Source organism: Hyperolius riggenbachi, chromosome 3, assembly GCF_040937935.1.
Source record: "Hyperolius riggenbachi isolate aHypRig1 chromosome 3, aHypRig1.pri, whole genome shotgun sequence".
In the NCBI taxonomy this organism is placed as follows: domain Eukaryota; kingdom Metazoa; phylum Chordata; class Amphibia; order Anura; family Hyperoliidae; genus Hyperolius; species Hyperolius riggenbachi.
In genome coordinates this window covers 501,790,551-501,812,396 of record NC_090648.1, presented here as the reverse complement: position 1 = coordinate 501,812,396, position 21,846 = coordinate 501,790,551, and the positions used below count along the sequence as shown (strand labels likewise).

The following is a 21,846-nucleotide window of genomic DNA, read 5'->3' as shown; positions in this document are numbered from 1 at the left end:
ATACTGTAGTGGTGGATAAGGTGGTTAACCACCTGGGCGTTACGGACAAGCTCAGCTCGACCAGTAACTCCACGGTGGATTGCTCAGGCCCTGGCGGGCTGATTTGCATCATTTTTTTTTTAATACACGCAGCTAGCACTTTGCTAGCTGCGTGCCTTACCCGATCGCTGCCGCTCGCTGCCGATACCCGCCGCGAAAGAGGGCCCCCCGCAGACCCATTGCGCATCCTGGGCAATTACCGCCAGGCTGCGCTATGGGGTGCATTGGGACTCCCTGTGACGTTGATGACGTCATTCCGTTCGTCGCCATGGCGATGGGGGAAGCCCTGCAGGAAATCCCGTTCAGAACGGGATTTCCTGATAGGTATTCATGCCGGCGGCGATCGGAAGGGTGGGAGGGAGAGAGCAGGGAGGGGGGAATCCTGTAGCTAGCGATAGGCTAGCTACATGAAGAAAAAAAAATTTAGGTAAAAAAAACCCTCCCGCGGCCGTGCGCTGCACGGAATCAAAACGCCCGGGAGGTTAATCGGCAGCCAATATCTGAAATGTTTCTAGTGATTCTGAAATGTTCCCGGCCCTTCTCTCTCGTTGTATATTCTCTCTCTGCACCCTTTATTATCCTCTTGGAGATTGTTAGCGGAATAAAGCTGGCCTATAGTCCAGCAATCCTATAGCCCGCGGCCCGCGCACGGGTATTTCAGGGATCCGAATCACATCTCCCTCCGCGTTGCTACGACCCGGAGGGGGAATAGTAATTAACGGCCCAGAATTTCAATTGACAGCAGGGTGACCTCTCCCTCTGCTTGACCTGCTTCAACGTGACCAGCAGGCAAAAACAAATGTACTCGGGGTGAAGGGGGTCGAGCAGAGGAACAGACAACACACAGAGGTAGGTAGTTCCAGTATAAACGGACTTCTGTGCTTGCCTTAGGAACCTTTCCTTCCAATACGGTATGCTATGGTACTTATTCAGGCTTATTTACATAGGTTTTATCATCATGATTCTTTTTTTTTTAATCCCCTTTACTCACTGTAATTGACTATTTGTTTAATACCCCCTAAACTCAGCCCAGATACCCCCAGGGGTCACGCATACTATATGTTAAGGATAGTGATGGTCAAGTAGATGCAAATAACTTTGAGTTGATGTAAATTTATGCAAATGTTATGCCGCTTGAAAATTAACCATTTGAATTTTACCTCCGCAGGAGGTTGGGAACACACATAACATAACGTGAAAGGCTGCGTTTTATGGCATGTTAATGTTGTGTGCATTTTTGTGCATTTGCGTTAGTGTTTTTTGTTTCTTACCGCAGATGCGTGTTTTTAAGCTTTTGCGTGCGTTTTCATGCGTTTGCTGTTCGCATATACAAAACGCATATGCCTTTTTTATGCATTTTTCAAGCGTTTTCTTTAGCGTTTTATGCAAATTAGGAACACAACAGGAAGTGGAAATACATCATACATTTTTTTTTTTCCAAAACCTGCATAGAAAAAAGCACGTAAACCGCATGCCATTGTCTTTCCATTGACTTTCATTATGTGCAGTTTTGATGCATCTATAAATATTATGCAACAAATCCAGCGTTTTTAAAAACGCAGGTTTGAAAATGCACATAAAATGCATATTTCCTGCGGCCCATAGACATCCATTGGCGGCAAAAAAGCAGTGTTTTCCGCAATGCTACCATTTCTGCTGTGTGTGCATCTAGCCTGAGCAGAAACGCTAGCGTTGTGGAAAATGCATAGTTTTTGCCGCTAATGTTAGTCAATGGGCCGCATTAAAAAAAAGCATATAAAAAAACTCATATGCGTTTTGTATGCGTTTTTAAAAACTCTGGTTTTGTTGCATAATTTTCAAAAACGCATCAAAACGCATATAATGCAAGTCAGTGGTAACGCAATGTATTGCGTTTTTGTATGCGTTTTTCATGATTTTTTTTATTGTTTTGTGATGCATTTCTGCTTCCTGTCATCTTCCTAGTGATTTGCATAAAACTCAATTGAAAAACGCTTGGAAAACACATACAAAACGCATATGCATTTTGTATATGCGAACCGCAAGTGCATAAAAACGCATATGCGGAAAAAACGCAAACGCACTAAAAATGCACACAACCTTTCACGCACAGCCATGTGTGCACCCAGCCTGAAAGGGAGCCTGAAGCGAATATAAAGAACAAACAGAACAGATCTTGTAGAGGCGAGAAAAACACAGTGGGCCAGATTTATCAAGAGTGTCTGAGACAAAATATTGGTAGGTTTTTAGAAATCCTTGCAGAACTGTCTCAGGCATCTTAAGAAATCATTAGATAGTGCAGAGTCCTTCTAAAACTGTTGTAAAATAGGAGGAGCTAGGGAGGTCTCTCAGACAGTGCAGTGTGTGAGGGGAATTGCTGTTGCTAAGGTAACCAACACACCTGCTGTATTGATAGCAGCAGGCTCTAAGGAGGAATTCAGCAGGGGGGAGGAGCACATCACAAATCATGTCTAGCCTGCACTCTGCAATCATGTCTAGCCTGCAGTTCTACATCTGTAGAACTGCTATCAAGCACTTCTTAATCTGCAGCAGTTTAGGGATGGATTTGCACTTTTCTTAACTGTAGTGCAGCTCTAGAAATCCATGCTAAATTGCCACTATTACCTAGGATTTAAGAAGGTTAGGTTCTTATTATGCAGAACTGTTCTCTCTGCTAGTTAGAACAGATTAAGAAGAAAAAACTGTCGGTAATGCGTTGATAGATCTCCCCCAGAGACACCGGGAGCCCAATTTCAGGTAATATCGTCAGGTCAGAGAAAGAGGTACGTAATGCAATATGAATATACTCACAAAGGTAGGTTGCAGACAGGCAACCACTCAAAAGGGCATGTGAGGAAGTACCGTCCCCACTCGGTCTTTGCGAGAAGATCATGTGGCGGTCGCTGCTCCAAAACAAAAACAAGGGGGTCTTTTGTCCTCCGAAGGAGGTCTTAGGACTCAGTACTCTCCTCTGGGGAAGGTTACTATAAATGCTAGGGAAGGGTAGGCGGCGCCCAAGCTATAAGTACTCTAGTGAACTAGTAAATGGGTAAGACAATCTTGCCTTAGTGCTTTCAATTTCAAGAATGTGAGATTTTCGTAAAAAGTATAACCTTTTATTATGCACATCAGCAATGCGTTTCGCGGCTATAGACCGCTATGACAGGCGCTCAGGGCTGACCACTACTTCGGTCTCCCTAAGGCACTTGAATGTGACCTGATGAAGCGGTTTATAGCTGCGAAACGCGTTGCTGATGTGCATAATAAAAGTTAGACTTTTTACGAAAATCTTGCGGTCTTGAAAATGAAAGCACTAAGGTAAGATTGTCTTACCTATTTACTAGTTCACTAGAGTACTTACGCCTTGGGCGCCTCCTACCCTTCCCAAACTAAACAGTTACGCTCCAGAGGAGAGGGAAGGTTCTGAGTCCTATAGAGCCTTCCCTCTGCCCTTCTTGTCCTGACGTTCCAGCGTTGGCCTCCCCCATTAGCAGTGTCCGACCGATCGGTCGAATGCTGCTCTGTGCCGCCGCAGGAGGCTTCAGAAGTCTTCGTGAGCCCGAGTGCTCCCGAAGAGGGACGCTCCTTACTGCGCATGCGCAATCACCTTCTCTTGGGCACTCGCGCATGTGCAGCATTGAGACACCCGAGATTTGAACCGCGGATTTGGCGCTGAAACGAGAAGGCTCATTGGTACCCAGCGTCTTCACTATCCTTAGGTAAGTAACTGTTTGTTTTAAAATTGGTGTCAGATTTACTTTGAAAGACCTCTGTCGCGAAAATCTTAAAATTTAAAATATGTTAACATAGACAAATAAGAAGTACGTTTCTTCCAGAGTAAAATGAGACCTAAATTTATTTTCTCCTGTGTTGCTGTCACTTACAGTAGGTAGTAGAAATCTGACAGAACCGACAGGTTTTGGACTAGCCCATCTCCTCATGGGGGATTCACAGGGATTTCCTTCAAAATGCACTTAGTGAATAGCAGTTGTTTCATCCAACTGCCAAAAAAGTGTACGGTGAGCAGGGAGGCTGGCCAGCATCTTTGTATAAATCTTTTTTTCAGGGAGGGGCTTTATAAAGAATAAATGCTGAGAATCTCCTATGGAGAGATGGACTAACCCAAAACCTGTCGGTAATGTCTCATTTCTACTACTTACTGTAAATGCCAGCAACATACGATAGAAGTAATTTATGGCTCATTTTACTTAGGAGGAAACCTACTTCGTATTTGTATGGGTTTTACATTTTTAAGATTTTCGCGACAGTTTCTCTTTAAATTGACTTACTGAAATAAATTAACCTTTGCAGGATATTCTAAATTTTCGAGCTTTGCCCATAATTGTTATACTATAGTCCTTTTTGTTTTGCCCTCAGTTCCGAGTTCCAACCTGTACGCCCAGATGAACGCCCTGCAGGTCACGGTGGACGTGCGGAGCATCCTGTGGCTGAACCAGTTCATCCTGGACCTGAGGCAGAGCGTGGACCAGTTCATGGCGATGTACAAGCTGAACGACAGCTCCAAGTCTGACGAGCACATCGACATCCGAATGGACGGCCTGATGCTGAAGGTAACTCGCCGCGGGGCGGGCAAACCGCGCTGAATAATTCAGACCGATAGTAATCCATGCATGGGTGATATTTACTATTCATGTATATTTTATGGCTTCCTCGCACGGCAGCGCATAACGATGTTATAAAACCCGTTCTTGTTTTTCCAATGTAATCACGGGAATGTGGTGACATTTTCTGTAGATGCGGGATTTTTCCCATTACATGAGCAAAAAGAAAGACGTTTATATATTAGGTGACGGTGTTGAAAGAATCTATGGTGATTTTTGTTCTTATGTGTTTGTGGTTTGTATTAAAAATGATCTTTTTTGATTGGTTAAAGCGGAACACCGGTGTAAAAATAAAAGCCACACTATTAGCACAGGCAGCAAAAGTTGTAACAGGAATAAATGTCTAAAAAACTGACCACTTGTGCCGTAAAATCCAGGTTTTGTTGGTTAGCCACGCCCTCTTTCTGAAAAACTGCAATGGCAGTTTTCTTCATTTGCAAAAAGGTTATGCCATCTGTGGATTGAAGAGGCCTGATTGAAGGCCAGAGTTGTACTCAGATTCTCACAGTGCCACCGAGCCAGCCTATCACAGAGAGGTACTCTGCGTCTACCATTGCCACTGAGCCAGCCTATCACAGAGAGGTACTCTGCTTCTACCTGTGCCACTGAGCCTGCCTATCACAGAGAGGTCCTCTGCTTTTACCTGCACCACTGAGCTAGCCTATCACAGAGAGGTACTCTGCTTCTACCTGCGCCACTGAGCCAGCCTATCACAGACAGGTACTCTGCTTCTACCTGCACCACTAAGCCAGCCTATCACAGAGAGGTACTCTGCATCCACCTGTGCCACTGAGCCAGCCTATCACAGAGAGGTACTCTGCTTCTACCTGTGCCACTGAGCCAGCCTATCACAGAGAGGTACTCTGCTTCTACCTGTGCCACTGAGCCAGCCTATCACAGAGAGGCGCTCTACTTCTACCTGTCCCACTGAGCCAGCCTATCACAGAGAGGTACTCTGCATCCACCTGTGCCACTGAGCCAGCCTATCACAGAGAAGTACTCTGCGTCTACCTGTGCCACTGAGCCAGCCTATCACAGAGAGGTACTCTGCTTCTACCTGTGCTACTGAGCCAGCCTATCACAGAGAGGTACTCTGCTTCTACCTGTGCCACTGAGCCAGCCTATCACAGAGAGGTCCTCTGCTCCTACCTGTGCCACTGAGCCAGCCTATCACAGAGAGGTACTCTGCTTCTACCTGTGCCACTGAGCCAGCCTATCACAGAGAGAAACTCTGCTTCTACCTGTGCCACTGAGCCAGCCTATCACAGAGAGGTACTCTGCTTCTACCTGTGCCACTGAGCCAGCCTATCACAGAGAGGTACTCTGCTTCTACCTGTGCCACTGAGCCAGCCTATCACAGAGAGGTCCTCTGCTCCTACCTGTGCCACTGAGCCAGCCTATCACAGAGAGGTACTCTGCTTCTACCTGTGCCACTGAGCCAGCCTATCACAGAGAGAAACTCTGCTTCTACCTGTGCCACTGAGCCAGCCTATCACAGAGAGGTACTCTGCTTCTACCTGTGCCACTGAGCCAGCCTATCGCAGAGAGGTACTCTGCGTCTACCTGTGCCACTGAGCCAGCCTATCACAGAGGGGTCCTCTGCTTCTACCTGTGCCACTGAGCCAGCCTATTACATAGGGGTCCTCTGCGTCTACCATTGCCACTGAGCCAGCCGATCACAGAGAGGTGCTCTGCTTCTACCTGTGCCACTGAGCCAGCCTATCACAGAGGGGTCCTCTGCTTTTACCTGCGCCACTGAGCTAGCCTATCACAGAGAGGTACTCTGCTTCTACCTGTGCCACTGAGCCAGCCTATCACAGAGAGGCACTCTGCTTCTACCTGTGCTACTGAGCCAGCCTATCACAGAGAGGTACTCTGCTTCTACCTGTGCTACTGAGCCAGCCTATCACAGAGAGGTACTCTGCTTCTACCTGTGCCACTGAGCCAGCCTATCACAGAGAGGTCCTCTGCTTCTACCTGTGCCACTGAGCCAGCCTATCACAGAGAGGTCCTCTGCTTCTACCTGTGCCACTGAGCCAGCCTATCACATAGGGGTCCTCTGCGTCTACCATTGCCACTGAGCCAGCCTATCACAGAGAGGTTCTCTGCCTCTACCTGTCTCACTGAGCCAGCCTATCACAGAGAGGTACTATGCTTCTACCTGTGCCACTGAGCCAGCCTATCACAGTGTGGTACTCTGCTTCTACCTGTGCCACTGAGCCAGCCTATCACAGAGAGGTACTGTGCCTCTACCTGTCTCACTGAGCCAGCCTATCACAGTGTGGTACTCTGCTTCTACCTGTGCAACTGAACTATCCTATTTTTGATGTCTCTACAGGTATTCCCCATATTTTGCGCCCCTCAGAAGCACAGTACAGTCCGAATCTTCCCCTCTTCTCCAGTAGATTTGCTGCAGTAGTGTAATCACTGAGAAAAGTCTATTACAAAAAAAAGTACTTGAGATAGAGATATTCCAATACTTAGTTTTACTTTTTCCCTGGAGTTTGCTGAGCTCTCACTGTGAAGTATTTTTTTTAAGAGGTGCAGAATATAAAGGTGAACAGAGTAGAAGCAGTTCTGTGTTATTTTGTGTGACCGCTACACTGATTGCTAGAGATGGCCCTAACGGTTCGCACGCAAACTTATTTGCGTAAACTTTGGTGGTTCGCGTTCCCATTCACGGTGAACCGCAAACTATATGCGAGTTCGACCCACCCCCCATACTACATCATTAGGGTCAACATTGACCCTGTACAATGGAAGAAAAAGTTCCGCTACACCAAAGGCTGGGTGAAAATTGGTTCTCCATTTATTGGTTACATCAGTGGATACAAAAATATGTTAAAAAGCTCACGCGTATCGGAGCTCAGGGCTCCTTAATCATAGCTGACACACTATACTAATGCAGCAGTTTAAGTAGACCAAGATCCACCCGCCCTAGGGAGGGAGGGAGGCATGGCCACAATTCTTAAAGCAATATACAACAATCTAATCACACATTAAAAATGGCAAAAGCCTAAACATGGATTATGATAATAAAATGTTACATACACAGTAACTGGTATAACATACTATGTTATACCAGTTACTGTGTATGTAACATTTTATTATCATAATCCATGTTTAGGCTTTTGCCATTTTTAATGTGTGATTAGATTGTTGTATATTGCTTTAAGAATTGTGGCCATGCCTCCCTCCCTCCCTAGGGCGGGTGGATCTTGGTCTACTTAAACTGCTGCATTAGTATAGTGTGTCAGCTATGATTAAGGAGCCCTGAGCTCCGATACGCGTGAGCTTTTTAACATATTTTTGTATCCACTGATGTAACCAATAAATGGAGAACCAATTTTCACCCAGCCTTTGGTGTAGCGGAACTTTTTCTTCCATTGTCTACTGAGCTCCCTGGTTCCTGACTCCCTCAGGCTTTCAGTGAGTGGATGCTGCGGGTCCCTCCTTGCTTGTCCTTCAATTGACCCTGTACATCACAGTCAGCAGACACAGGGTAGCCAATCAGGCTACACTTCCTCCTGGAGCCCCCCCCCCCCCCTTATAAAACGCGGGCAGCGTCGGCCATTTCACTCACTCGTGGCTGGAAAGTGTAATGGTTAAGGGCTCTGCCTCTGACATGGGAGACCTGGGTTCAAATCTCGGCTCTGCCTGTTCAGTAAGCCAGCACCTATTCAGTAGGAGACCTTGGGCAAGACTCCCTAACACTGCTACTGCCTATAGAGCGCATCCTAGTGGCTGGTGCTCTGCTGCTTTGAGTCTGCCAGGAGAAAAGCGCGATATAAATGTTCTGTGTTTGTTTGTGTGGCTGCAGTATTTAGAGAAGGGAGAGAACCTGCAGACATAGGGAAAGCTTAGTTAGGCTCTTGTGTTAGGCTTGTTAGCTTGCTCCTTGCTGATACTTATTGCTAAAAAGCACTTCTCAACAGCTCTTTTGAGAGCTAATGTTGTTCTTGTGATCTATTTTTGTGTGTGTGTCCCACAGACACTTGTGTTGCATATACAGCCCTGTCAGTCAGTCGGAGCTGCTGGACCTTGTCCCCTTGGTAATTCCTACTGTGCCGCTGCCAGGCCCAGCACATTCAGTGATTACCTGTGTGTGTGACAGCTGCACATTTGTAATACCAATCACTGCATACCCACCTGTTCAGTGCACCTACCTACCTACCTACCTACGTGAGCGCACGCAATTTTATATACCACCAGTCGCTGCACCTGCTCACGGTACCTGTGTGTGTGTGACAGCTGCACATTTGTAATACCAATCAGTGCATACCCACCTGTTCAGTGCACCTACCTACAAGAGCGCATGCAATGTTATATACCAGTCAGTCGCTGCACCTGTTCACGGTACCTTTGTGTGTGACAGCTGCACATTGTATTGATACCAATCACTGCATACCTGTTCACTGCACCTGTGTGATTGCACATTGTATTAGTCAAGTCAGTGCATACCTTTCACTTCATCCCCCCTCAATATGGGCAAAACAGGCAGAGGCTGGCCACCCGGCAGTTCTGTTCGAGGTCATGCTGTCGTGATTTTGTGTGGCCCTGGACTGAAGTACAGTGTTCAGAAGGCGTGTGCCATCAACCCCCAAGATTTTCAGGACGTAGTTGACTATTTAACACAGAACACCTCATCTTCCTCAGCTTCCGCACAGAAGCATGACATATCTTCCTCCTCCTGCTGTGATTCTGGCACCCCACTTAACACTCAGTCGGCTGCCACCACCAAAATGCCATCACCCCAGGGCTCAGCAGTGTGGAAATTTTTGTGTGTCTGCCTCAGATGAGAGCAATGCCATCTGTACTCTGCCACCAAAAATTGAGCTGTGGAAAGACCAAGACCCGCGTAGGGACAACTGCCTTACGAAGGCACATGATTACAAAGCACAAACTGCAATGGGATGACCACCTGAGGAAAAGCAGCACACAAAAGCAAAGCCACACACCGCAGTGGAAGATACCAGGCCGCAATTATTTCTTAAAAAAAGGTGATACCCAAACTGTACCGTGATGTTGAAAGGCAAGTGGTGTCATCTCTGACACACAGCGTTGGGTCAATGGTCCATCTGACCACATGGTCTGCAAAGCACGGTCAGGCCTGCCCGAAGACTGTCAATCCTCACACACAGCATCTCTGTCTGCATACCATGTGACTGCTTGCCCCAAGACTAAGTCGCTCCCAACACAGCATTTCCGCCTGCAGGCCGCTTGACTGCCTTCTCCGCCACCACCAACAGGGTCCAGGACTCCAGGCGGATACCTGAATTTTTAAGGCCACTGCTAGCAGCGGCCGCTATAATCCTTTTTCTGGTGCGTGTACATGCCTGCCTAATTTTTCTGGCTGCACTGCAGCTGCAACAACAAAACAAAAGGCATGTACATGTGTCAATTCCCCTTCGTGATCGTTACCTTGCCGCGGTGAAGGGGCTTGCGTATCACAATGAAGCAATGACCGCCGGCTATATGAGTGTCTTCGATCAGCTGGACAGTCAGCTGGACAGTCACTGTTCTGTCATTGAGCAACCTCAGCCCGGCGACCATGTGGGCTTGAAAGCTGCCACGGCCTGCACTCTCGTCATGGTGCGCACCAGTCCAGCACGGCCGTCACTACACAAACAGCTGTTTGCAGTCACTGCATACCTTTCACTGCATCTGTGACTGCACATTGTATTATTCCTGGCAGTCAGTGCATACCTTTCACTTGAATGGATGGCAGACTTGCCATCCATAACAGATTCTCGTTAAAGGATTTAAAGTTGATTCGTCTCATATACAGCAGGGCCTCGAAAGTCCTCCTGTATTGTTATTTTTCGTCAATACCTCCCTGAGTTGGGACTTGGATGCCATGCCTGCTGCCTTCCTTGGATGTGTGATGGTAGCCGTTCCTGCTCCTTTGCCCACAGCATGCCTGCTGCCTTCCTTGGATGTGTGGTGGTGGTAGCCATTTCTCAGGCTCCCACTCCGGACCGGGATCGGAATCTGATTCCCTGGCCATTACCCGTGGTCACTCACAATGGCAGACTTGCCCTCCATAACAGATTCTCGTTACAGGTACTGAACAGCAAGCAGAACAAGTATTTAAAAAAAAATAGATGTAAGCTTTAACAATGGTAGAGAAAGAACCATCGAAAGTTGATAAGGCAGTCAGACATTTCCTGACATCACTGAGTGAGGAATCTCGCCATGGTGCATTCCAGTCCAGCACGGCCGTCATTACACAAACAGCTATTTGCGGTGCGTTACACAGTGAGTTTGGTGTGTCAGTGTGAAGCAGAACTCTAATTACACTCCGTGATTGATGTATACACATGCAAGATGTTTTAAAGCAATTTAGGCCTCCAATTTAGCATTCAATGTGATTTCTGCCCTTAAAACGCTGCTTTGCGTCAAATCCAGATTTTTCCCGGGGACTTTTGGCATGTATCCCACTCCGCCATGCCCCCCTCCAGGTGTTAGACCCCTTGAAACATCTTTTCCATCACTTTTGTGGCCAGCATAAATGTTTCTAGTTTTCGAAGTTCGCCTCCCCATTGAAGTCTATTGCGGCTTGAAAAGTTTGCGCGAACTGAACTTTTTGCGGAGGTTCGCGAACCGAAAATCGTAGGTTCGAGCCATCTCTACTGATTGCACGTAGCAGAATGCTATGCGTTATACCTGGGCTCTAGCCTCCTGCGTCTTATTCTACCTCCTCTCACAATTGGACAGACCTCCTCTGTCAGTAGGACAGAGTGTGGCACCGCAGTCTGTCACATGAAACTATCCCAGTCACTTCGGTAAAAGCTGCACCTCTGTACGTGGCTTTGGTGTTGGGTTCTCTGGCGTTCTACCTGATTTGTGGACAGATGTGATCTACATGAAAGGACCTAGTCTGTCCAATTCATTAGTCAGTAGTACATTTTTGGAGCCCCTCTCCAGTGATTATATTTACTCTTATGACCAATTGGTTTGACATACTGCACTATTGGGGCTCTCGATCTTTGTTTTTTTTATGATAATCGAATGCAGCTACCGCCACGTACCCGACCCACCCTTGACCTGGCGCTGTTGACTAATTAGATCGATTTCGTCCATAAAACGATCGACCACCATTTGCGGCATCGATTTCGAGCAGATTTGATCACAGTGATAGAATCTGCCCGAGTATCAACGAGAAACATTCATTAGTGTATGCAATCAAATAGAGGCGCCAGAAGAATAAACATGTCTAAAAAGGTTCCTCCTCCAAGTAGACACAAGATAGTTGGATTATACAACGATATAGTTTTAGACACTTGGTTTGAACTAGACCTGCATATGTTATATGCTCCTGTCTATATTGTCTGATGAAGAGGAGTCATGTCTGCGAAACGTGTTGCATTGAATCTCGGAGTATGTAAATAAACTATATTATTGTATTATACAACTATCTTGTGTCTACTTGGAGGAGGAAAGTCCTCCACTGCTTGCTCTATTTTTAACTTTTTTTTAGCTATTTTTATTCTTTTGGTGCCTCTGTTCCATTGCATATTGGCTGAGTCCACCCTTGGTGGGAGGGGTGTTACCCCTATTCTCCTATCTATGGAGAGCAACTTCTTAATCCTGAGTGGGGACCGGTCTAATATCCCCACCTGCGGTTGCCTAAGTGGTAACCCTGGTTTGTGAGTATATCTATACTCACTCTCTTAATGTACAATTTATTACCAGTACGTACTACACCATATTGGGCTCGCTGTGTCCATCTTTTTTTTGTGTATGGCCACCTCGAGTTTCAGAGAGTTGACAAGGCGGTAAGGCGGCATGTCATGGTCTCTTCAGAATCCCTATAACCATTGATAAAAGTGATTGGAAGATTTACTATATATAACTTTTTTCCTTCCTTCTTTTTCAGTTTATTATACCATCCCAGACGAAGGTCGATTGCCACCCTGACCAGCCAAAGGCCATCAGTATCCAAACCTCTGAGATGATTGCCAGCAACACCAGGCAGTCTCCAAACTGTCGACGCTCAGACCTCGAAGCCATATTCCAGGACTTCAAAGACTACCCCTTCTTCTCCAAATCGTTTACCTCCTTCCCCCGCTCAGAGGACAGCTTTGACCTTTTGCACCCCATATTTCAGAGGCATGCTTTCGAACAGGACACTAAAATGCACGATATCTACAAGGGATTCATTGCACCAAAGCTCGATACCAACGCCCTAAAGACCTCCTCCGCTAAAGACATATGGGCCATTCATTTCACACAGTTCTGGGTAGACTATGAAGGCATTAAAAGTGGGAAAGGTCGGCCGGTGGGTTTCGTGGACTCCTTCCCGTTTTCGGTGTGGGTTTGCCAACCCTCGCGGTTTGCTCAGTCTCAGAAAAGGACTGTTTCCAACGGCGATGCTTTGGTCAACCTCTCTAAAAGTGAATCCACTGACTTTGTTGGCCGCCTGCAGCGTAAAAAACTTTTAAAACAATATTACAGCACTGACATGGATGGCCAGACTACGACCATGCAGAAGTCCCTGTCTTTAGACAGTAGCTTAGCCTCTCCTGCTACCCCAGAGCCACCCCAAGCGGACATCCAGGTCCTCGCCTACATCCAGAAACCCGTTAGTGCACAGATGAATCACTTCCAGTATATTTTCCTATTGTTGCTGCAAGAGTCACTAAAACAGGTCATGGAGAACCTGCTGAGGGATGTAGAGGCCGTGACCGGGAAACCAGCCGAGGAGACCAAGGTGTCCATTGGCCTGCTGCTAAAAAGTGCTGAGGTCTCTTTATTATTGCACCCTTTGCCGGAGGATATGTCCAACTGCCCTCCCTCCAGAGAAGAAAGCCCTGTAGTGGACAACAAACAGACTTCGCCAGCAGAAAGTACAAAAGACGATAGTCTCTTAAACGCCACAGTTGACTTACTCATCGATTCTGTCAGTGGGGACTCTGGCGCCATCCTGGAGCCCAAAAAGGTGGCTCTGCCAGATGACGACCTGTCAAAATCACTTAGCAATACTGATCTGGTACAAAGGACGCCAAGTTTGGAAGGGCATTCTGAAGGCTCCTCCCTCAAAGTAGAGGATGGAGGTTTGGGACAGTTGATCAATGGCCTTAAAGATGATGCACACCTCAGTACCGATGATGTCATTTCCTGCCCAGTCAACCACCTAGAAGAAAACCTCATTAATCTTCAGGCTTCTGACGCAGAGCCTGTTGTAGATCCCCTTCTGAGTATGCAGTTCGCTGACCTTCAGAAGAAACAAACTGACACAAGGTAACGAAATGAGACCATGGTTCATCATGCTTGTTTAAACAAAATCAATTTAGCTTGGTTATGTATTCAGTTAAGGCAGACGGAGGGTAGCCATTCTTCATTTAAGTAAATAAATAACTTTACTTTACACCTTACTATTTAAAAAGTTTTTCTTTTAGGCATTGGGAAGTAGAGAAGGAAATGATTAGGTAGCTTATTGGTGGGGAGAAAACATGAAGGACAGCACTATTGGCCGGGCAGAGAGACAAAGAAAATTGCCAATCTCAAGTAGTCAATTGTGGTCTCTGTTCACCCTCCCATGCTTAAACCTCTGATACTTTGCATAGACACTCCCCTGCTTAAAGCCAATGGTTACCAGTTCCAAAATAAAAAAAGTCAGATACTCGCCTAAGGAGAGGGAAGGCCCTGTCCTAATGATCCTTCCCTCTCCTCTCCCGGTGCCCTCGGTGCTGCGCTGGCTCCCCCGTTCGCGTCCGCCGCAGGGACCTCGGAGGTCTTCGGGAGCACTCGGGCTTCCGAAGACGGGCCGCTCCATACTACGCACACGCGAGTGCGTCATAGAGGGCGCTCGCGCATGCATAGTATGGAGCGGCCCGTCTTCGGGAGCCCGAGTGCTCCCGAAGGCTTCCGAAAGCTCCCTTCGGCCGCGGAAGTGGCAGTATTTGACCAAACTGGTCGAATACTGCTGCGGGGGATCCTGCGCGGGACCGGGCACCGGGAGAGGGAAGGCTCATTAAGACCGAGCCTTCCCTCTCCTTAGGTGAGTATCTGACTTTTTTTATTTTTAAACTGGTAAACATTCACTGTGGATTCACCCTCCCCTGCTTAAACCTCTGTGACACTGTGCATATACACTCCCCTGCTTAAACCTCTGTGACACTGTGGATATACCCTCCCCTGCTTAAAGGGAACCTGAAGCAAGGACATTTTTTTTTTAAATAAACACATGACGTAGATGCAAATGAATATTACATACTTACCTCACTGTCCAGTTCCTCTCAGAAGCTCATCATTTTCTTCTTACAGTGATCCCTCCCAGTTCTGACAATATTTTGTCAGAAGTGAAATATACCAGTTGCTTTCAGTTATATATCAGCAGCTGTCAGTTACAACTGCATGTGCAAGGTAATGTCCATGATTCCCTGTGGCTCAAGTGGGCGGTATTACAGTTTAACAGTGTGCTGACCTGGAAGCTGTTATGGGGTAAAGGCCATTTGTAAAATGGAGGACGGAGAATTCCATTGATCACAGTGGGCAAACAGGACGCAGGAGAGGAGAAAGTGATTTGGGGAGTAGATTACACAGGAGGTAAGTATGACCTGTGTATGGTTATTTTGACTTTTTATTTTCAGTTCAGGTTCTCTTTTAACCTCTCTAATGCTAGGTACACACGTTACAATTTTCTGTTTTTTTTTCCAACATGTCCTATGGAAATAGATCAGAAAATCGTTCGGAATAAAGATCGGACATGTTGGAAAAACTCGATCTGGCAGGTAAATCTAACAGAAAATTGTATTGTGTGTACCTAGCATAACACTGTGGATATACCCTCCCCTGCCTAAATCTCTTTAAGGCCTCTTGCACACTACATGCGATTACGATTTTAGATACGAAACATTTTTTTTTATTCAGTTTTAAAGAAAAAAGGACTGCATGCTGCTACATTTTTTTAAACGGAATCAAAAATCGGATTGTATAAAAAATCAGAATTGCTTGTAGTGTGCAAGATGCTTAATACTGTTATTGTACACTCCCCTGCTTACACCTCTGACACTGCAGCTGTCCCCTCCCCTGCTTACTCCTCTCTGATACTGCAGCTGTCCCCTCCCCTGCTTACTCCTCTCTGATACTGCAGCTGTCCCTCCGCTGCTTACACCTCTCTGATGCTGCAGCTGCCCTCTCCCCCTGCTTACACCTGACACTGCAGCTGTCCCCTCCCCTGCTTACACCTCTCTGATGCTGCAGCTGTCCCCTCCCCCTGCTTACACCTGACACTGCAGCTGTCCCCTCCCCTGCTTACACTTCTCTGAAACTTAAGCTGTCTAGTCCCCTGCTTACTCCTCTCTGACACTGCAGCTGTCCCCTCTCCTGCTTACACCTCTCTGACTCTGCAGCTGTCTAGCCCCCCCCCCCCCCTTACACCTCTCTGACACTGCAGCTCTCCCCTCCTCCGCCTACACCTCTCTGACACTGCAGCTTTCACTTTCCCTGCTTACACCCGTTTAACACTGCAGCTGTCCACTACCCTGCTTACACCTCTGACACTGCAGCTGTCCACTACCCTGCTTACACCTCTGACACTGCAGCTGTCCCCGCCCCTGCTTACACCTCTCTGACACTGCAGCTGTCTCCTCCCCAGCTTATGCCTCTCTGACACTGTGGTTGTCCCCTCCCCTGCTTACACCTCTCTGACACTGCAGCTGTCCCCTCCCCAGCTTACACCTCTCTGACAATACAGCTGTCTCTTCCCCTGCTTACACCTCTCTGACACTGCAGCTGTCCCCTCCCCAGCTTACACCTCTCTGACACTGCAGCTGTCCCCTCCCCTGCTTATACCTATCTGATGCTGCAGCTATCCTTGACGGTTTTTGGTGTGTCTATCAATTGTTGTGTACAGAGTGCTTTTGGGGGCTCAATTTAAAACTCACACTTTTTAGGCAAGCATAGATGGCCATTGGTGCTTAACCCCTTCCCGACCACCTAACTCTGATAGGCGTCGGGAAGGTGGCGGCCCCAGGACCGCCCAAAGGCGTCAAGACCTGGGGCGGGGCTTTGCAGGGGATCGCTCGCTCATCACCGCTTGAGTGAAGGAGCTCAGCTCCGTCATCAATCTACCAGCGGTAATCGCCGCTAACAGACTTAGACGCCATCTATTTACATTGTACAGTGCTGCGATCTATGTGTCACTCGGCTGTCCCCTGGAGAGGCTCACAGAGCAATTGGCTCTCATAGGCTGATGCCTAAGGGAGCCGATCGCTGTCATTGGCTGTCGGGGGGAGGGAGGGGGCTTTTTAGCAGGTGAAGTGCAGTACAATCAGCTAAGCATTTCAAATGCAGGACAACAGGACATGCATTATGTACATAAACATAGCGCAGGGCATGGCAAAAAAAAAAAAAACCGCTCCCCACCATCTCGTAAGATCCCATTCTCTATAATGCATTACAAATGCAGATAGAACTCATAAGACAAATGTCCGTGCACACGAGCCCCAGGAATTAGTGTTTTTTTTGTTTTATTTTTCTCTCCTGTAACCCGTTCTGTTTGTGTTTGTTTATTATTATGCTTTATCCAAAGTTTCCTGTTTTGATTTTTGAAACCTGGTTTTCCGTGTATTTCTGTTAAGTGGAATCCCTAAGGATCGCTGTCCGTCCAACCATCCTACCTTCTCTGTTTCTTACAAGAACATGAAGAGAACCTCCTCACAGCTGTCACTGGACAATATCTCCATAGACAGCAACCTCCTGGACGAGCACCTGGCGGAGAGCGATGGGAGCGACCCTCTGGAGGCAGGTAGGGATGAGTTACACAAAATACAACCCGTTCATTTCCACACATTGCAAGGATTAACCCTTCAGCAGCCAATTAAAGGGACTCCGAGCACCTCTCATGGGCATGCCTTTAAGCAAGACGACTTCCAACAAAGTCGTGCTATGACCCCTCTGGAGGAGCCTCTTGCAATGGCCATGCGTGTCACTTCCTCTTCCTGCCTCATTCAGTGATGCACTTCTCTAGCAGAGAAGACAGGGGTGACCCGGAAGTTATAACATAGCCAAGATGGCAGCCACTTTTTTTAAATTGAAATCGAACGAAAACTATTTGGTGTAGAACGGCGATTCAGGCATCAAATGAAAGAGGAGTGCACAAGCTACAGAATGGTATGCATAAAGTATTTTGCAGTACTTGTCGGAGTCTTAAAGGCATACCCATGAGAGGTGCTTGGAGTCCCTTTAATTTAGAGATTTGCAAGTGCTCCAGGCTAATTTATTTTAGAACTTTTTTTATGACTTATTTGTTACATTTGCCTGCTTCTAATTAGTGCTGCTGTAATGTGTATTTATGGCCACTTGTCACTAGCGGGCAGTGTGAGGCAATAACAGAGGACTTCTGCTTTCAGTTTCTATATTTTCTGCTAGTAGAGAGACATCAAAGCATTCTAAGAATTTACAGCACAACGAGTTCTGGCGACTGAGGTCAAAAGCAACGCACTTATCTCACATGAGATAACTCTGTTGAAGCTGCTTGTGGGTTAATCACAATTTTTTTTTTTTATAAAGGAAACCTGTGAGCAGAGCTGGATCATCCATAAGGCAAACCTAGGCAGCTGCCTAAGGCCTGGAGAGAGTCTAGGGGCCTAGTGGATGCTACACTTTACCAAATCTTACGAAAAAAGCCAGGTGACCGTCAGCGCCGGGCAAAAACGGCTATTCTGCCTAGGGCACCATTTCATCCTAATCCTTCTCTGCCTTTGAGGGAAAAAATGTAATTAGATACTCACCTCAGTAGAAAGCCTGTTGATAGCCCAAAGGCTGCCCAGACCCCCCAGGTGCCAGCGGTGCTGCTCGAAACCCTCTACCGTTCCATGGCTGTGTTTGAGCGCGATCACACTGCGCAAGTATGTTCCATTATGCGAAATTCTGCTTGTCACTGAGGAAAAAGCCGTGCAAGAGCAGCTTTGCGCTACTGCCCAGGTGCAGGCCGTACTTGTACATGGACGGGAGTGCGGCCACGAGAACATATTCCACAAGCTTTTGTGGAACATGTTCAGGGGAGACCCTGCGCTGGAACAGTGCGCAACAAGATGGCCTACTGAGGTGAGTATCTCATTTATGTCTTTTCCCACTTTAAAGCGGATCCGAGAGGAAAAACTTAATAAAACTAGTAATTTGTCAATATATCATATCTAAAGTTTAGATAGTTTACACAGCATATCTAGCTGCAAACAGCTTCAAAAGTTTATGATTATATATTCATGTGATACAATGAGGGCAGCCATGTTCTGTTTGTCACATTGTCACAGGCTGAGGACTGGAGATGCTATCAGCTTGCCTGTGTGTAAATTCAGTCCCCTCTCCTCCTCCCCTCTGCCTCTGAAATCAATGGCTAGTATCCTCCTCCTGCCCAGACTGAGCTCCCATAAGCCCTTGCTACCTGGGACTGAGTGCCAAGACACTGTGAAAAGCTGTGGGCGAGGCTTGCTTAGTTTATAGGGAATTAGAGTATTAAAACAAAACAAAAGTATTTGGCTTGAGGAATGCCCTATAAACTATGTGAAAAGAACACAATTATGCAATGAGTGAAAGTTTATCTCAGATCCACTTTAAAGGACACACGATGTGACATGGTGAGATAGACATGTGTATGTACAGTGCCTAGCACACAAATAACTAGGCTGTGTTCTTTTTTTTTTTTTTTCCTTTCTCTGCCTGAAAGAGTTAAACATTAGGTATGCAAGTGACAGTTTCTGTCCGGGTCGGGACTGGGTCAGACTATAGCATAACCCTCACTGATAAGGAATTACAGCTATAAAACATTTTCCTGTCAGTAAATTGCTTCTGAGAACAGGAAAGCGATGAAAAAGAATCAAAAAGTCATAGATTTGAGCTCTGGCATAGCTCAACGAAGGTGTCATTGAGCAGAGACAATGAAACAGTAAAAACTTAAAAACTAGATTTAAATCTAAAATAAAACTGTGGGGTATCTAAAAAAAGGTCATTTTTAGGAGGAGGAGGATAGATACAATTGTTTTTCTCATCAGTTTATTTTTACCTCGGATGTCCTTTAAGGCTTTACCTGAGACAAGAGTGGAGAGGATTTATACTTACCTGGGGTTTCCTCCAGCCCCCTGTAGTCACTCAGCTTGCTTGCCGTCCTCCCGTTCCCCTCGATGGGCGACTGTCAGCTCCGTAAAGACTTGGCTGCACATGCACGGTCCCAGCTACACTCACACCCTGATTGCGTTGCCATGGACTGGGGCATTCTGCACATGTGCAGTTTAAGACTGGGCCTGCGCTTGCGCAGAACGCTCCAGGCAACAGGAGGGTGATGGAGGAGGTGTGTGGGCCACAACAGAGCATGCGCAGTGGCCCGCAACCCATCCTGGACTTCACTGCGGCAAAATAGGGAGGGGGGGTGCGGAAGGACAGCAAGGGAGCAGACGAGCTGCAGGGGCCTGGAGGTAGCCCTATTAACACTAATAAACACAATAAAATTAGTATTGTTCCATCCCTGGTTATAACCACTCAATATCAAACAAGCAAGCAATAGGGTTTTTTTTTTTCAGAACCAAAAGTTCTCTTATTTATTCTTCATTCATAGTCTTTGAATTTGTATCCATACGACATGTCCGCAATTTGGAGTTCCAATTCACGCAAAAGACTGTCTGACGTGTTTCACGGCCAAAAGCCGCTTCCTCAGAGGCACATTGTATACAAACATCCAATAGGCCAAAGTCCAATGACACCGCAATATGAGAAAATGTCTCAACAACGATTCCATGTGTCCATGGACTGGTGGAGGTGGAGGTCCATGGACACATGGAATCATTGAGAGACATTTTCTCATTGCAGTGTCATTTGACTTTGGCCTATTGAATGTTTGTATACGGTGTGCCTCTGAGGAAGCTGCTTTTGGCCGTGAAACACGTCAGACAGTCTTTTGTGTGAATTGGAACTCTGAATTTGTATCCATACGACATGTCTGCAACAGGGCTGTGGAGTCGGAGTTGGAGTCAGAGCAATTTTGGGCACCCGGAGTCTGAGTTGGAGGCGTGGTTTTCAGTTTTGGAGTCGGAAGATTTTTGTACCGACTCCACAGCCCGGGTCCGCAATTTGAAGACTATGAATGAAGAATAAATAAGAGAACATTTGGTTCTTACAAAAAAACAAAAAAAACTATTGTTTGCTTGTTTGATATTGGTAGCCCTATTAAAATAGAACAACTTTTGCCCAATTTGTGTCAGGTTTACTTTAAAGGGGAACTGGAGAGAGGTATATGGCGGCTGCCATGTTTATTTCCTTTTAAGCAATACCAGTTGCCTGGAAAACAATATTAGACTCATGTCTTTGCTACTAATGTTCTATTTCTTAGCTGTACTACACATACATTTTTTTATCTTGTAAGTTCATTTTCACTTCAGGTTTGCTTTAGAAAGAAAACCCAGTCTTGTCTGTTTGGACTGTCTTTACGTGGTTTACCAGGAAGTGGAACTTTGTCGTGTTTGTAACTCTTATGTCTAAAGGGTACGTTTCCTGTTACAGGCCTGGAGGATTTCTCGTCTCTGAACTATCAGTCGACGGTGGACACGGCCAGCGTGGAGCTGCGGAATGACGAGTATTGCGTGTCCTCGCCGGACGCAGTCAGCGCCGCCGATGAGAGCACGCAGGAGACCCGACAGGAGCTGGTAGGAATCCGCTATGTCTTGCTGTGCCCCATAATTCTACCTGTTCCTTGCCAGTATTTATAGGTCGGCAACATGATTGGCAGCTTTTGGGGGGAAACATTGGCTGATTTGGCGTAAAATATGTGGAATTTTTAAGTCCCTGGCAGCGGTTGCTAATGTTGTACTAATGTTGTGCTACAACACTGGGCACTTTATGGGTTCAAAGAAAGTTTGTGACAACAATGGTTGCTAGAAGCTTATCGTTCAATGCAAAATTGATCTTCCTCCCTTTCCCAGGAGAAATCTTTACCTTTCCTCTAATAGATCACCAGGAGGGTCTGTGTGGCAGATATTGTGGTGAAACCCCTCCCACAGTGTGATGTCAGGGCCATGGTCCTGACTGTTTCCTTTCTGTGAACCTTGTTGCCTTGTGGGCCACAACGACCTTCTAGCCTATCACATTGTTAGTGGGCGTAAAATAGTTAATTTTATAGATAAGGGCAGTTTGTGCTGTCTTTTTTTTTGGGGGGGGGGGCTGCCAGTAGTAAAGGTGTTGCCCTGCAGGTTCACAGAGGATCAGTCAA

The 21,846-nt window shown here is 46.6% G+C and overlaps 1 protein-coding gene across 1 annotated transcript in view; it reads left to right on the top strand.

Moving 5' to 3' along the window:
• BLTP3B (bridge-like lipid transfer protein family member 3B) overlaps nucleotides 1–21,846 on the top strand; it is a 177,916-nt gene that overhangs the window by 112,268 nt on the left and 43,802 nt on the right. Inside the window, exons 13-16 of the mRNA XM_068278319.1 lie at nucleotides 4,396–4,589; nucleotides 12,520–13,883; nucleotides 17,228–17,394; nucleotides 21,141–21,283. Of these exons, the coding sequence (XP_068134420.1) occupies nucleotides 4,396–4,589; nucleotides 12,520–13,883; nucleotides 17,228–17,394; nucleotides 21,141–21,283 (1,868 nt within the window). The remainder of the gene's footprint in view (nucleotides 1–4,395; nucleotides 4,590–12,519; nucleotides 13,884–17,227; nucleotides 17,395–21,140; nucleotides 21,284–21,846) is intronic.